The 16,779-nt window shown below is 35.9% G+C and overlaps 1 protein-coding gene across 1 annotated transcript in view; it reads left to right on the forward strand.

Annotated features, from left to right (window-relative positions):
• The window catches only part of COL12A1 (collagen type XII alpha 1 chain), a 102,509-nt gene that overhangs the window by 63,219 nt on the left and 22,511 nt on the right, over positions 1-16,779 (forward strand). The window contains exons 40-52 of the mRNA XM_057418796.1: positions 133-279; positions 1,063-1,179; positions 1,562-1,708; positions 2,190-2,264; positions 2,827-2,966; positions 4,053-4,176; positions 4,366-4,509; positions 6,716-6,880; positions 8,051-8,089; positions 8,183-8,321; positions 10,461-10,603; positions 10,988-11,097; positions 16,185-16,334. Of these exons, the coding sequence (XP_057274779.1) occupies positions 133-279; positions 1,063-1,179; positions 1,562-1,708; positions 2,190-2,264; positions 2,827-2,966; positions 4,053-4,176; positions 4,366-4,509; positions 6,716-6,880; positions 8,051-8,089; positions 8,183-8,321; positions 10,461-10,603; positions 10,988-11,097; positions 16,185-16,334 (1,640 nt within the window). The remainder of the gene's footprint in view (positions 1-132; positions 280-1,062; positions 1,180-1,561; positions 1,709-2,189; positions 2,265-2,826; positions 2,967-4,052; positions 4,177-4,365; positions 4,510-6,715; positions 6,881-8,050; positions 8,090-8,182; positions 8,322-10,460; positions 10,604-10,987; positions 11,098-16,184; positions 16,335-16,779) is intronic.

Raw genomic sequence — 16,779 nt, forward strand, 5'->3', positions numbered from 1 at the left:
ATGTTTTGTTCCAGAAAAAAAATGAAATTAGGAGTTAATGACATGTAAAAGACAGCAGATAGTTCTGTAGTTCACCTAATCATGAATCTTTCTCTATCTCTGTACTTCCTTAATGCATCCTTTCAATTCAAGGTTCAAATGAGCCCATGGAGGTTTTTGTGGGAGAAGTGACTTCCTACACCTTGCATAATCTGTCTCCCAGTACTACTTATGATGTGAATGTTTATGCCCAGTATGATTCTGGAATGAGTATACCTTTGACAGATCAAGGCACTACATGTAAGTAAAAATAATTTTGTTGTCGTCATGCTAGATACATATATTGCTCTTAGATAATGTTGATTAAGAGAGGATTTTTAAGGTTGGTTGTTAGAAAGCCTGAATATCATCTTGTGGAGAATACGTCATTTGTCTATGATGTAGACATGGGAATAGCAGCGGAAATAAAATCTTAAGTAATGACTCAATGATATAAAATTTTCTAGTCTGCTTTCTAAAATTTTATTCAGCAATAGCTGGACTCAGTCTTTAACTGTCTCCAGGGAACTGCAAAATCTAACCATGCTAAGCAGGTCTAGGCTTTCTGCCACTCTGCTTTTATCTCACAGGAATGTCCAGTGACTGAAACTTCAGCTTTTTAGAAGGAGATGATTTTGTTGATGGCCTCAGCTAAGAAACGTCTAAAAAATTCTCCAGTTAAGATGAATTAAGCATCCTGAGTTTTGTTGACTCGATACATTCTTTTCATACTGCCATATATATGTGTCAGATTCTCATTTTTAGAAGTTTCTTATTTTATAAAGAACTCAACTTACTCCATATGAAAACTCATAAAATGGGTTGTTACCCAATATGGGAAAGGTATCAGACTTGAGGCTGTGACCTCTGGGGCATAACAGAAAATTAAGAGATTTGGCTAGAACTGCTCTTTCCTTCTGTGAGTATTTTAAAAAAATCAAGTTCTGGACCAGGACTGCTAATATAGTTTTCATTTCATTCTATGTACTTCATCCATTACACACTGTTTTCCAGAAAACAATTTATCTGTTTCTCTGTTCACAGTATATTTGAATGTCAGTGACCTAACAAGTTACAAAGTGGGTTGGGATACTTTCTGTATCCGATGGTCACCACATCGCTCAGCAACTTCCTACAGACTGAAGTTAAACCCAGCTGATGGTAAGTGCATTTAATTTTTTGCATTTTACGGAAACATAAATTTTTGAGATGGTGACAAGCACCCACCAGAAGTCATGATTCATCTGCTTGAGGTTTAAATCTCTAAACCTAACCTGTTTTTCTAGAGTGGTGAAAGCTCTGCAAAGAGGGAGTGCTGCATATTGTCAAGTTATCTTTCATTACAAGGCATCTGCTGGTTACCTGGGTTTCACAAGTACACTGCAATGTTGGTCTAGAAAGGCTATTACAGGACAAGAATAAGACTTGTCTCATCCACTCTCACCTCCTCTAATGAGGTCTCTAATTTTTGCACTTATTTGTGCACATATTAAAAGGGAAATAGTGGTTTCTAACTTTCTTTCCATTGGGCTTTTTTTGACAGGTTCTAGAGGACAGGAAATCACAGTACGTGGATCAGAAACGAGCTATTGTTTTACTGGCCTCTTGCCAGACACAGAATACAATGCTACCATCTTTGTTCAGACCCCTAACCTCGAGGGGCCTCCAGTCTCTATGAGAGAGCATACAGGTAGATATGCTGTGAACCTTCAGTTTTGACTGTAGAACTTGTTTTGACTGTAGAATTTGTTTCGTCTGTAGAACTTGTCTAGCTCCTAAATGGCTTTCAATACCTTTTTTTTTAAGTTATCTTTCTTGTTTCTGTCAATGTAATGTCAACTGAACTTTATGGGGAAAAGAAAAATTCTATCCTCTTCTTCAGACCAAGTGTTTCCTAGCACTTGGATGAAAAATGGAGGTGCATTATCATAGTACAGTGTTACTCAGCTTATGTAAAAGTGTTCCTGTTACAATGAAATCATGTACCTTTGTTTTAACAATAGCAATACTCATTATTCTTGTAATAGAAAAACCTTTTCTTTGCAAATGATACATTGGCTAGATTAGTGAGAAAAGATTAGAATCTTTCTGTATTGCAATATCTTACATAATTTAGAGCTTTTCCTTGAAAGAAATAATTTAGGTGAAATAAAAAAATTGTTTTGTTTCAGTCCTCAAACCTACAGAGGCACCAACTCCACCACCTACACCTCCTCCACCTCCTACAATTCCTCCAGCTCGGGATGGTATGTTTGTTTGCAGAATTACTCATTATTTTTATGTAGCTGCTCCACTGCTTAAGAGTTTAATTCTATTTTTCATAAATTCAAATAGATTTAACACTAGCACAGCATTTTAGGAAAATGAAGTCTGACAGCAGTTTCCTAATGCCATCTGTTTGCTCTTGAGCTTTACTAGACTTCAACATTTTCTGGTTTAGAACACCAAAGTGTATACATTTAGGGAAAAAATACATAATAACCTATAGCTCTGCAGCAAGTCTGTGAGTCTGTCTGCCCTCAGAAGACAATTTGTGTTTTATGTTAGCTGCTCAGGAAAAAAATAAAAAAGTAATTTAAAACATTGAAGTTTGATTCTTGATCTCTTTCTCACTTCTTGGATTTTTCTTTGAAAAATTTTAATAACTGTTTTTGTATTGAGCATTAACCATCTGCCATGTTGGCTGCATGGTAAGAGAAGTTTGCTGAATATTTAGCATTCTTGAATTTTCAAATTTTGAAGCAATGTGCTGTATTTCACAGTGATATGATTGATGTGTTTTAAATGTTCTTTTTCTTGGTCTTTCAGTATGCAGAGGTGCCAAAGCAGACATAGTATTCTTGACTGATGCTTCCTGGAGTATTGGTGACGATAACTTCAACAAAGTAGTGAAATTTGTTTTTAATACAGTAGGAGCCTTTGACTTGATTAATCCTGCTGGAATCCAGGTAGGTTTGTTATTTTCATTGGGTACATTTTTGAGAGAGACTGAAGATGGAGTTGAATTACTAAAGTTGCATGTGATTTTCCTTTCTTTCAGAATGCTGTCATTTTTTCTTTGTATTAGATTGTTGTATGACACATGTATGTGTATGCATGTATAATTATTTCTGAAATGTATTGGTCATTTTGTAAATGCAAAGGGAATCCAGTCTATCCTGAGAGGTTACTATTCTGAAAGACAAAAGTTGTAGTGTGTGTGAATCCTCCAAGCAGAGAAAATGGGTTGATGTATGGCCCACGTATGGTTAATTTTATACATATATGTATTTTTTTTTTTTATAGGGCATCAACAACTAGAAAACTGTCTAGTTGTTATACGCTAGGTTTTCTCTGTTTCATAATAGAAATCTCTTTTGGGGTCAGTCTGACTATTGAGTTGAGGGTTACATTTTAATTTCTCAGTGCAAGAAAGAAGTCTTGTATATATAGAGTCCAGCTGGCATGCCATAAGCCTTGTCTTACGGAGCTGCCTAGAACCCCACTAAGTAGGCAGAAGCCGTTCAGGAGAGGCATTTGCAGAAGTCTCTTCATCCCATCCTAAAGATAGATAACATGGGTCCACTAAACACATAATTTCAGAATAAATATTCAGTGATTGTATTTCAGTATTTAAGGCAAGAGAATACACAATTTAGTATATATCCAACTTTACTGACATTCTATTGCTGAATTATTTTTTTATCTCCTAAACAAACCTGGAAGAGGGTTTGTAGATATTGTATGTCTGCTAAGAAGCAGAGAATAGGCATCATAATAATATACTGCATCACAATAATAGGAATAATTCAATTGTATGTATTTAAGATTACATCACATTTCATACTCTGAAAGAGAAAGAAAGAAGTGTTGTGTGCATATTGCTGGGATGATATCAGTGTATGTAGATATGTCTGTGTATGCATAATCATACATATATGAAAAAAAATATCAATTATTTAATGCTTACTAATCTACCACAATAAATATTTAAATTGAGGCTGTTGGTCTGAACATGGAGGTATGTGACAGCACTGTGATATGTTCCATTTCAGGTTTCATTTGTGCAGTACAGTGATGAGGCAAAATCTGAATTTAAACTGAATACATTTGATGACAAGGCCCAGGCCCTGGGAGCTCTTCAAAATATTCAGTACAGAGGAGGAAACACAAGGACAGGTAATTCTGAGTGGTAATCATATTTCTTTAACATAAAATATTTTCAGAAACTGCCTCGTTATCCTAATATTGCATGGCTGAACAATCAGGTTTTTATGTTCTGTTTTTGTCGTGTGGCTCTTGCCTTTTCATAATAATTCTTTCTTGTGGATAATATGGATGACTCCTTGTTCATTGTGTGCTTTGCAGGCAAAGCCCTAACATTTATCAAAGAAAAGGTTTTGACTTGGGAGAGTGGCATGAGGAGAGGTGTTCCCAAGGTACTTGTTGTTGTCACAGATGGTCGGTCTCAGGATGAGGTGAGGAAAGCAGCAACGGTCATACAGCACTCTGGTAAGCAATTCACACTACCTGGCTGTTTCAGTTCCTTATGTGTTTAGGAATGAAATTATAAGTGGTGCTTCAGTTATCTGGGAATCCTTTACTCATAATTTATGGACTCAGAAACATATTCTGAGTATTCGGGAAAAATGCAAAACTACTTAAAGGATTTAAAATCTCTGGGCCAGGCTTACTTTTTCTTTCTCTAGCCTTCTTTCTGGGAAGAGTGTGGCTTCCCAAAACGTTCAAGTAATTCCTCATGCATATTGTTTCATGTATGTGAATTTTGGTTATTTTGTTCTCTCCTTGCTGTGTGGACCCCCAGGATCATTGTGAACTGTGCTCCATTTTACTGCTTTTCATGTAATGGGCCTGGCTTTTTGAGCTTTATGTTTTACCTGATATAAACCAGTGCATCTCCATTCAAAGTATGTGTTTTTGGTGGAGCTGGGTCTGAACTGACTCCTTCATTGACTTTTGAACTGAGAAACGTTGCACTTCCTCTTCAGTTTTGCTGAATGTGGCTTATGCGAGTCTAATAATCTATTCCTGTCCCTACACCCATCAGTTCTGCATAACAGTGCCTGATCCAGTTCTGTTCCCTGAGTAAGGAAATTATGTACTTCCTTACAGAAATTACAGGCATGTAAACTATTAGTGGTCATCATCTTTGCCTCTATGATCTGAAAGAATCAGCTCTGTCTAGAGGTTTTCTAAAGATGTTTGGCTACCCTATCCATAAAATCTCTAGTCTCCCTGAATAATCTGCTTCAGTACTTCACTAGCCTAATAGTTGGAAAGCTTTGCCTCATTTTACTTGAGTGTTTCTTCAGGCTAATGAAGCTATTGTCTTCTTTTAATTTACCTGGTTAACCAGGAAAACAACCGATTGCTTTCCACTATATTTGAAGCCTGTTGTAATTTCCTCTTTCTGTCTTCTCTTTTCTAGACTAAACAAATCCATTTACTTCAACCTGCTGTTGATCATGTTTTCTCAACCTCTTATCATTTTTGCTCTCCTTTCTACTCGCTTTGGTTTCTTTGCATCTTAAATGCAAAAGCTGGGCAGAGTATTTCAGCCAAAGCTTTACCAGAATTGGATACAGAGGAATAATTATGATACTTCTGAAAGATTAAAAATTGAAATAAAGATAGCTTTCTAATTTGCAATAAATGTGAATTCTGCTTTCAGCCTCCAAGTAGCATTTCCAATGTTTGTGCAATGTCAGTGAAATTTTGTAGGAGACTTTGTTCTATATAGTGCTGAATTGTTCAGTGAGGGTTTTCTTTTTTTTTTTCTTCCTTGCTTTCTGGTATGGCAGCAAGGTCAAATTATTACATGGAGACTTAGGTGGGAGAAGGGAAAGGAAGAAATGAGTCAGCGACAGAATTCTGTGAAAGCTACAAACTAGCAGGAAACAAAAACTTGATGCAGAAGGCAAGAAGATGCTAATTTAAGGAAAATCACCCTGACAAAGGAGATTATGCTCGTACACCTAGTGATATGACTAAATTCTAGGGCCTGGGTTCTTATCATTTGACTTAAGCCATCTAATAACTGTCTAATCTAAGGTCATAATGTAGAGTCTTTTTGTGTCTAGTGAAGAGAGCAACAGATAGGCATATGCAGACCATGGCTTCTTCTATCCTGAAGTTACTGTCTTAGGGAGGTGAGATGAATTGCATTCTGAATTTGCCCGTTTCTGTCTGTTGATTGTAGAGGAAAACTAGACAACCAGCTTAGACTTGTTGTTAACTTGGAAAGTAAAAAATTGTGAGATAAATACCACCCTAAAAAAGTAAAAAAGAAACTGAGAAGCATCCAGGAGATGGCAACAGACCGACAACTGGATAACTAATAGTCTGCACAGAGATTTTGCACACAGGACAGATTTAAGAAACTGTAGAATTGAAAGACTGTACATTTTGTATGAAAGAGTGAGGGGACTATGTAGCCAAGGCTGTGTGAGATCGGATAATGCCTAATAAAAATCAATGAAAGAAGGAGGAGAAAATTTTGAAAGAAAGATTAAAAAATGAGTTTAATCTCTCTTGGTCTTAGATAGGGTGAAAGGATCTTCAGAATGTATGCTCATAATGAAGGCCAGATAAAAGAGCAGGTAGAGTAATCAGTGATACAGATGGGCTGTGAAATACTGATCTGAAAAATGAAAATGTATATTTACTACATTTCAAGTAACAAGTGTTATTTTTACAGGCTTCAGTATCTTTGTGGTTGGTGTGGCCGATGTAGATTACAACGAGCTGGCCAAGATTGCCAGCAAGCCCAGTGAGCGTCATGTATTTATTGTTGATGACTTTGATGCCTTTGAAAAGATTCAAGATAACCTTGTCACCTTTGTGTGTGAGACAGCTACCTCAAGTGAGTAGAAGACACTATTTTCCCTTTTCCCAAATTAATACATTGCTATTAGCCTTATATACTGCTACAGTTGTGCAGTGGGCTTACCCTGGCTGGGTGCCAGATGCCCACCAAAGCCGCCCTGTTACTAACCCCTTCAATTAGACAGGGGAGAAAAATATAACGAAAGGCTCATGTGTAGGGATAATGACAGGGAGAGATTTTTCACCAATTACTGTTATGGACAAATGAGACTTGACTTGGGGAATTTAGTTTTTCATTTATTACTAATCATATCAGAGTAGGGTAATGAGAAATAAAATCAAACCTTAAAAACAACTTCCTCCACCTCTCTTTTTTTTCCTGGGCTTATCTTTGCTCCCAATTTCCCTTCCTCCTCCCATGAGCAGCACATGGGGATGGGGAACTGGGGTTGTAGTCAGTTCATCACATGTTGTTTCTGTCCCTTCTCCCTCTTCAGGAGAAAACTCCTCACACCCTTCCTCTGCTCCAGTGTGAGGTCCCTCACATGTGAGACAGTTCTCCATGAACTTCTCCAATGTGAGTTCTTCTTGCTGGCTGCAGTTCTTCATGAGCAGCTACAGCGTGGGTCCCTTCCACAGGATGCAGTCCTTCTGGAACAGAAGGCACCAGTGTGGGTCCCACACACAGTCTATGGGTGCTAAAGAGGTGCAGCTATAGTTTGTGATGCTGTTTTAAAATGATCTAAATAAAGCTCAGTTGTTTACTCAAGTCAAATCCTTCTATGGCAAAAATGAGAAATTCTCAGGCCTGTCATGTGCAACTGTGTACTGCCTCAAGTGCTGGTTCCTGAAGAGCCATATAAATCTGAAATTTTTCCTTGTGAATCTGACATCTATTATACAGCCTGACTCATGCTTTAAATATTCATGGAAAGACTGTGTCATTGTGCTCCTTTCTTCTTATGAATTAGATCTTAAAATATTTATTCCATAGAATTTGTTACAGTAGAAATATCATATTAAAAGTAACGAGTAAGGATTTTAAGAGTACATAGAGCAGAACACAGTATGAGAAATATAAAAAAAAGTTGGCTGATAATGCATAATAGCACAGACTTTTCGGTAATAAAACTTTATGAAGTATATATACGTTCATATCCTGTTAGGTTTTATAGTCTTTAATTATATATTTTTCCACGTCTTTTAGCTTGTCCTCTCATTTACTTGGAGGGATACACTTCACCTGGTAAGTAACTGTCTAATATTTTGATGTAGGTTCATTTGTGTCTTTTCCGGCTCTACAGTGTTTATATTTTTCATTTTCTCTCTGGATTTAAAGGTTTCAAGATGCTGGAATCATATAATCTAACAGAGAAGCATTTTGCTTCTGTACAAGGCGTATCACTGGAATCGGGCTCTTTCCCAAGCTATGTAGCATATAGACTTCACAAAAATGCCTTTATCAGCCAGCCAATACGGTAGGTAAACTTGAAAGACTCAAATTTAAGGCAAGCAGTTGAGGAAGGATTAACAGAGTTTATAGAAGACATCATTAGTACAATGTTATGGAAGTTGCATTTATTTGATGTTCTTTTTTTCTGAGCTCCAAGAAAAATACTCCAAAGAACATCTATCATTGTTCTCATTAAATGCAAACCTATTTCTTCCATTGTGATCTGTTCACTATTAATTCAGTTGTCTGTTGTTCTCTTTTGATATTATGCTTCTCAACCATTTGAGTCGTGTATAATCCATGGTTTGTCCTTAGGCAGTTGAACACCAGCCTCCATCATACAAAGAAAGAGCTTAGTGCTTCTGGAGGGAAATGGTTTCAGTATGGAGGCATAAGCACCACTTTTTGCAGAAGCACTACCATGCTGCAGTAGGTAGCACACTGATGTCATTTGGGTAGTTTGTCCTCAAGTTGCCATATTTGGCTAAGGAATTGGAGTTTTCAAGAGCCCGCGGTCTTAGAACTTGATTATGGAGAGGTAATAAATATATGGTCATTCTTGCCAACGTTTTTTTTCACAAAACCCCAAAAAGCACAGTTTTATTAAGAGGGGAGCAGTAATTCTCTCCTTTTCTTTTTACATATGTTCCTTTCCCATCTATTTGAGTAAGTTTAAAAAAAAGTCAATCTGAGTCAGAGGAGATGCCTAAAGATAGCTCATTATTCCTATAAAATTTGAGAAAATTTAATCTTCTTTTCATACAACCTTTTGAAGTCTGCAATTCTGCAAGACTGGGTAAAGATCAGATCACAGACAAGGGAGCTGAAGTATATGAAGAAATAAATTCTTTTTGCCAGACTTCTCAGCTCACAACTGTAAAGGTGGAGGACCTGCGGACTTTCTGAGTTCACTGACATGCCATTATAGCTGTGAGAGTGATAGGCCTCTGATGCCCTGGATTTTTATGACCTAGAGAAGTAAAGATAATCCCATTTTTGCAACTCTTACATTAAGCTAAACCTTGTGTTTAGCAGGGTAAGAAAGATGATAAAATGACAATAAAGTCAGACTTCCTATTTATATCTTATTTTTTTTTTTTTTAGAATGTTGTGATACATAGTCTTTTGTCTGCTGTAAGATGTGGAGTAGGCTTACCAGAGTATTCTGGGCACTTATGTTTCATCAGATGCTGGAAAGTAAAACTCACTTTAGACTGAGTCAGCAAAGTAATAAAAGCATCCTGATCCTGATGGCATAGTTGTTTCCATATCTGAAATAACTTGGTATTCAACTTATAAATAGTGTTGTTATATCTACTTCAATATTTTCATTCTTGCACTGTGCTGTGTGGTGTTGTTGACTTAGTAATGTGGTTATTACTGCAGTGTCCATAATTGTATGGGTACATAAGCTTTGCCTAAAATACAGAGAAGTTCCTTTCTCCATTTTGAGGTTTCTGTGTTTATGTTCATGAGGCCAAATCACCTTCTTAGTTCCATTATAATAGTTAAGGAGAAGTATAAGCTACCTCCTTTCTTACCGTCTCTTCCTTCATTCCCTCCCTTCCCCTTCAGAAAATGCTGGAGGCCATTTAATGCATGTTTCTATTTACTTTTGGCTTTCTGCTTTTTTAATGTCTAACAGTCTGAACATCACAAATCTAAAGGTATGCCACTGATGCAGAATCCAAATACATCACCAGTTGCAGAGAATACAGTAAATAACTCCTTCACAGTGTCTGTGCCTGTGCCTCAAGGGCAGCAGTAGTTACGTGCTGTTTTCTGTTGCCTGTCGAAAACAGGCCAGAGCAATGCAGCAGTAGGTTTTTCTTTACTTATCATCAAGGAATTTTAAATATGTGTAGTTTATACAGAATCTTGCCACAAGAATACATCTCCAAGAGTTCTTGGTCATATTCTGACTTCATAACTATGGTGCCTGGACCAGCTAAAGACAGCCTGTGAGTTCATTTTAAGAAATAATGTGGTGGTTTTTATCACAAAGTACTCTCTCTTTTGAGAGAATAGTTAAAATGCTCAGTTCCATTAAACCCTGTGGTTTCCCTGTTACTCTCATGTCTTTTCTTTGAAAAAGAGAAAATTATGAAGATCTTCTTTTCCTTATGTTTCCATGTGACAAAATATCTTCATATTGTCTTAACAGGGAGATTCACCCGGAGGGATTGCCACCGGCGTACACTATCATTCTGTTATTCCGTCTTCTGCCTGAATCCCCTAATGAGCCTTTTGCAATTTGGCAGATTACAGATAGAGATTACAAACCACAAGTTGGAGTTGTGCTTGATCGTAAGGATGATTATGTTTATTGCATATAGAATTAATACTTTACATTACTTTGCATTCATTCTTCAAAAATATTTCCAAACCCAAAGCATTCTTACATGGTAAAAGTATTTTTTTTTTTTTTAAGAGATTTTTGTTTTTACTTTCTACATCAATTACGTTTTTTATTTTTGACTAAGAATAATTCACTTAAGCTACCTTTCAACTTTGATATTACCTCTAAAACCTAAGAAAATACGTCTATGTTCTTGTGGGTCATTAAGACCATCTGTAACCCTTGTTTACCCAATTGGATGGTATGCTACATTTTATCTATAAGTGTATCTTAGGATGATGGTTTCAATAGTACATATGAAATGAAATTTATTTAATTTTCATTCATTGCAGCTGCCAGCAAAGTCCTGTCATTCTTTAACAAGGATACAAGTGGAGAGGTTCAAACTGTAACTTTTGATAATGATGAAGTAAAGAAAATCTTTTATGGAAGTTTCCATAAGGTAAAGGATTGAAATTATGAATTTTGCTTTCTAAAGTGCTGTTCTTTGAACTAAAAGACAAGCAAGCAGAAGGCACTGTCAGTGATCGGTCTTTATACACTACTGTAAATTGACATAGAGACTTACAGATCATGCAAAACAAGATCTCTGAAGTTACAGCTCTTCTTTGAAACAATTAAGAGGTTTGTCACGATTGTGAAAGTGGGGGGATATACCAGAACAAGACATCATAGCCTGAATCCTGAGACATGAAAGAGGAAGGATAAAAGATAAACTAGAAAGAATAGGAAAGGAAGCTGTGGTGAGAAAAGGCTGGAGGGTAGTGTAATAGTTTGAAATCATTAAGAGAAGAGGAAAATACAGCCACAGAAAGTACATAGCTGTTGACTTATGAAGGCAGGGAACCAATTTTTGGAGATGAATAACACATTGAAAAAGATTCATATGGTTAAGAAACAGATCACATGTATATGGATGTTTTGTATGTATGAATGTGTATTGGTATATTTCTGGCTTAAATTCACTGGGCCTAAAATATTACAAAGTAACATTAACTGGGGAAACAACCATCATGGGAAAGAGCCCATAAAATATTGTATAATCTCTTTGTGATTTAGAATGAAACTCATGTTTTTTGAATTGTCAAAATGGCTAGTAAAATCCTCACGTTACTGCATCTGCCTTCAATTGTGATAGTTTTGTGTTTGCTTTTCTCATTTTGTGCACCTAATTATAGAAATTTGATCCTGCTAGGCTTCCTTACCTCTAGTTATCAGGAAGTGTTAGACTCAGGCTACATATATATCTAAAGCACAATTTAAAAAGATTTTCTTGCTGTGTTAAGTATGTATATTTAAGATAAAGTGAGTTGCAGTTGCAACATTTTTGGTCAGCTGAAATGCTCATTTTCATTTATGCACATTCTTTTCATTTATCTCCCTTTTATTTAGTTCACTTTTCTTCTGATGACTAAATATGTCTAGAGTATAACATTTGTTTTCTTTATGATACTCTCTCCTTCATGACTGGTCACTACGAGCATTCCTTTGAGGATACTGATAAGAGGTTGTCGCTGTCAACTTCCTGGAACTAGAGGCCTCATTGTCAACCTGATTCTGCTAGGCTGAAAGCAGAGAAAGATAGCTGGTGCCAGCTATTGTGACTTCATCTGTTAAGAACACAGATGACTACAAAAATCACACACTCCTATAAAAGCTATTGGTTTCCTCAGAATTTGACAGAGGATAATTTCCCAAATTACTTTGTTATATGGAATTATTCTTGTTTATAATTTATTTAATGGCTAATTGTTTTTGCATATATGAAGAAATGTTTATGTCATTGACTTTGTAACTGATACTTATGAGTAGGTTTGGATTGTACCTGCTTTAAGCAGCTTCTATTTTGTCCATGGCATTTGGCTTTTTGCCCCTCCCCCCCTTTATTTTTTTTTATATCTGAGTAGAAAAACTGAATTTTAAGGAAATGTATTAATCTATTTGCATGAGAAAAACTGTCAGTAAACTCTAGCATAGATATTGTTTTGGTATAAAAGCTGAGTCATCACCAAGAAGGAAGACACTGAACAGCATATAGCATGCCTCATTTTAGATTTCAGTGTGAGTTGAGACTTCCCTTGTTCAAGTCACCGGTGTGAAGCTTTCTATATGCTGTACTGCCAGCAGTCTGGTTTAAGTATCTGCTGCTAATTTCATAGACATTAAGTTATATTTTTTCTTGTAGTTCCTCTAAATGTGATAGAGCTGAGCACAATTGTCTGACAGTGCTTACAGTGAACAACTACTCATTTATCAAAACAAATGGGGAACAACCTGCAACCCCAGCGATACTACCAGTTATGTATAACTGTTTAATTACACTTGCTGGTGGAAAACAGCTGGGAAATAGAATCCAGAATTTTGTATTATTTTAGTAGTTAAATACGTATGAACAGAAAGCAGTCCTAAAATGGCAAATGATATACAGCAGTAGCAGCAATTGCAAATTATCTTAAAGCTGTGGAACTATGAATTTTTGCTTGTGAGACTATTTCCTAAGCAAAAATATGTTGTATTTAGTGCAGTGTGTCATTCCCCTTCTTTATTTTTTAATTTTTCTTCCCAGGAAGGAATCAAAAGTTCAGGTGTTGATAGCACCTGAAGTAACAGGAGTAGCCTTGATTTAAAGAGCTGTATTTGGGATTTTTCACCATGCAACTGAGCTGACTCTGGATTCTCTCTGGGATGATTACTGAGTGCTATATGAGTCAGGTTGTTAATGATACCACCACGGGATTCCACAACTCACAACTGGGAAAGCCCTATGTATCAGCCATGTTGATTAGCTCCTAAAATAAAGGATAGCAGTAGGTTCAGCTGGGTGAAGGAAGGAAAGTAAGATTAACACATTTCAAGAGGTACTTTTGCAATTTCTCCTACCATCCAGTTTCAAAGAAATGACAAATCTTTAGAATGTGTGAATATGTTTTCCAAAATATCATGCATTTTTGTGGTTTTCATTTGATGACTTACTGGCTCGTTCAGTGAAGCACAGTTAACTACACCTAACTGTGCAGGGAAATTTACTTTGGCATACTTGAACACTTTGTGTAGCATAGCTATGGTGAAAGCTGTTGAATCTGGCAAGTCCCCTAGGAAAAATCCTGACTGCCTGAGACAGTCATTAAATTTATAACTGAATGTTTTGGAGAGACAGGCGACTTATACATTCTTATTCTTACCGTGCTAGACTTCCTTTTAGATTGCAGTTTTATAGTAGTTACAGGAAATTTGATAATGAGTGTATGTCTGCTGATGTACATATGGGATAATAGTTTGCTTAGCTTATTGATGTAGTTAATTTTGCAGTAGACCAGAACACCATAAAACTTTATCTTAGAAGGGGTCCAGCAAGAAAGATTAAAGTATGTTTTCTTTCTTAAAATCTCCTTTCAGTGCCTTCTGGCACTGAAAATGGTCAGAATTGATACTTTATATTGGTGTGTTCAGAATTGAAGAGAATGTTTCTGTTAAGATTTTGTTTTCAACAAAAATGTAGCAGAATTGAATACAGAGATGTTTTATCTACAGTAAAAACTAAATGCCTACTTCTATTGGATTTGTACCTGGACTATGAGATTCAAGCTGGAATTCAGAGCTGCTGCTAAATCAGCAGTTAGCTGGCGGAGTCAGTGACTTAGGGAAGCTCTGCTTATTTTTGGTTGCTGGGATTGCTTCTTCTTTGGATGGATATGTAATGCTCAACAGTCACTGCTGTTTGAACATTTTCAAATTGTGTTCTAATTCAGCACTGGATGTAAATTCATGTCTCCTATGTCTGCAAATGAAAATACCTTTGCTATGCAGATGTCATTTACTTTATTTAAGTTCAGTCCAGTAGAAGGACTTGCATGTTAGATACCTTGCAGAATTAGTAAATTACGTATGTGATGAGTTTAAACAGCTTGATGCATTAGTTAATCCATAAAATTTAATCATATAATCAAATGACTGAGTATATTATGTATAAATGATAATGAATTTAAAGTTCTGGCATGGTACTTATTTTATTTTGTGGAAAGTTTGGTAGGTAATACCAAACTATACTTTGGACACAGTTATATTTTCATTTTTTTTTTAATTTGGTCTAGAAACACTGTTGGGAATGCTAATTAAAAACCCACTTGTATACACAGCACTGAGAATTAAACTGTGATGCCAACTGGATTTTGGATGACAAAAGTGAGGACACTTTCAAAAGTCTTAATTCCAATTACCTAAAGCACATGATGTTTAAAGAGTGTTAGATAAACTATGCTGATGCCTTGGAGACAATTCTGCATGGGAAAATATTTAATACGGAAAAAAGAACAGATTCTCAGGAGATTGTTGAGGCACTTGTTGACTCAGGACATTTAAGGGAATCTCTAATTTCATGCCAAGTTTTTTAAGCAGTCATCAAATAGTATGTTTCTGAAGGGTTATGTAGTATGATAACGGAAGCTTTAAAACATGAATACATACTTCAAGGATTCTTTACTGCTTATCTTACTGTGTTGATATTTTAACAATTAAATAGATGTTATATTATCTTATTATGTACAATATTATCATATTGTACCTAAAGTATATGCAGTATGTAAAGTATATAAAGCCACTAAAATATTAAGATATTATTCCATCAACTGCATATTAGACTTTTTAAAATGTCCAATCCTTGTTTCTTTCTTGGAGAATCCTGAATGTGTTTTGTTTTCATAGAAATGTAGGAAATTCTTGCATAACATTTGCCATCGGTGCTATAAATTTTTGGAATAGTAAACTTTTCTTCAGTTTTGTTTGTTCTTCTGTTTAAGGTTTACTGTGTTTTCCCCAAGCACTTAATTCTCTTGGTAAACATACTCTCACTTTACTACAGTCATTCTTTTCTCCCTTCTAAGTTTCCCTTTTTTCCAATAATTAATCTCTTCCTCTTCTTCCCTGTTTCTCCTTATTTTGTCATAGTTTTTGTAGCCAATTTTCTCATGGAAATTTCTCTCTTGCTTCTTTCATGAGTTTGTCTTTTTCTCAGCAGATTTTTCTGTTCACTTTCTGTATCTCAATGCAGCTAATGCCTCTGCTTGAGTCATCTGTGGAAACTGAACGCTGGATCCTTGGATCTAAATCTACCCTCTGAACTACAGACAGTCTATTAGCCCACTGGCACTCACAGACTCATAAACCTCTTTTGTGGTCTTAGCCATCAGAAAAGGACAAGAAGAGCTTATATTCATATCCTCTCAAGAATTCTTTCTATTTTTCACTTTTATGCCATCTTGAAGCAAGGAAATAGATCACTGTAGTTCAACTATTAGATTAAATAGTATTTCTTAGCTGTACTTCTGTATACATCTTATTGACCTTCAACAAATTTTAAAGAGGTTACAAATGTCATAGCCTTTCCTTGTGTCCAATTTTTTCCACCATTTGAAAGTATAGCAGGATTGCTAGGAAGAAAATTTAAAACTATTACCTAAAGAGTGAAATTATATTAAAGTATTAAATATGCCAATGTGCCTTTTCTAAATATTACATTAAAATTCTTTTCAGGTCCATATTGTTGTAACTTCATCAAATGTTAAGATTTATATTGACTGCAGTGAAATACTGGAAAAACCAATTAAGGAGGCTGGGAACATCACAAATGATGGTTATGAAATACTTGGGAAACTTCTAAAAGGCGACCGGAGATCAGCAACAGTGAGCAATAAATATTAATCCATTCATTAATGCAAGCCCTTGAAATTTTCTGAGGAAAGTTATTAAAGATTTAGGATTGCTAAGAAACTGGTATTGTACTTACAGCTTTTAAGTGTCTGTACTTCAAGACCCAATCTACTCAGCTGAGGAGTGTGGGTTTGATACCTTCTCATTCTAGCAGAATTGCAAGAATAAAAATCTGATAGCTGAAAGTTGCAGTCAGGTAAATTCAAACAAGAGCAGAAATGTTTTTCTTCTGGTATGGAGAGCATTTAGTCATTGGAACCATTTACTGTGGAATCTCTATCATTTGAAATCTTTAAATGAATATTGTTTTGTTTTCCTGAAAGATATTCTTCAATGAACAGGTTTCATTTCTGTCAAGACCTGTGGTGTGTCTTACTCTAAGTGATCAGAGTAATCCACACTGGCTTTATGATCTATA

Source organism: Pezoporus wallicus, unplaced genomic scaffold (genome assembly GCF_028554395.1).
Source record: "Pezoporus wallicus isolate ANWC-B61680 ecotype Strahan unplaced genomic scaffold, APGP_CSIRO_Pwel_v1 contig_4901, whole genome shotgun sequence".
Lineage (NCBI taxonomy): Eukaryota > Metazoa > Chordata > Aves > Psittaciformes > Psittacidae > Pezoporus > Pezoporus wallicus.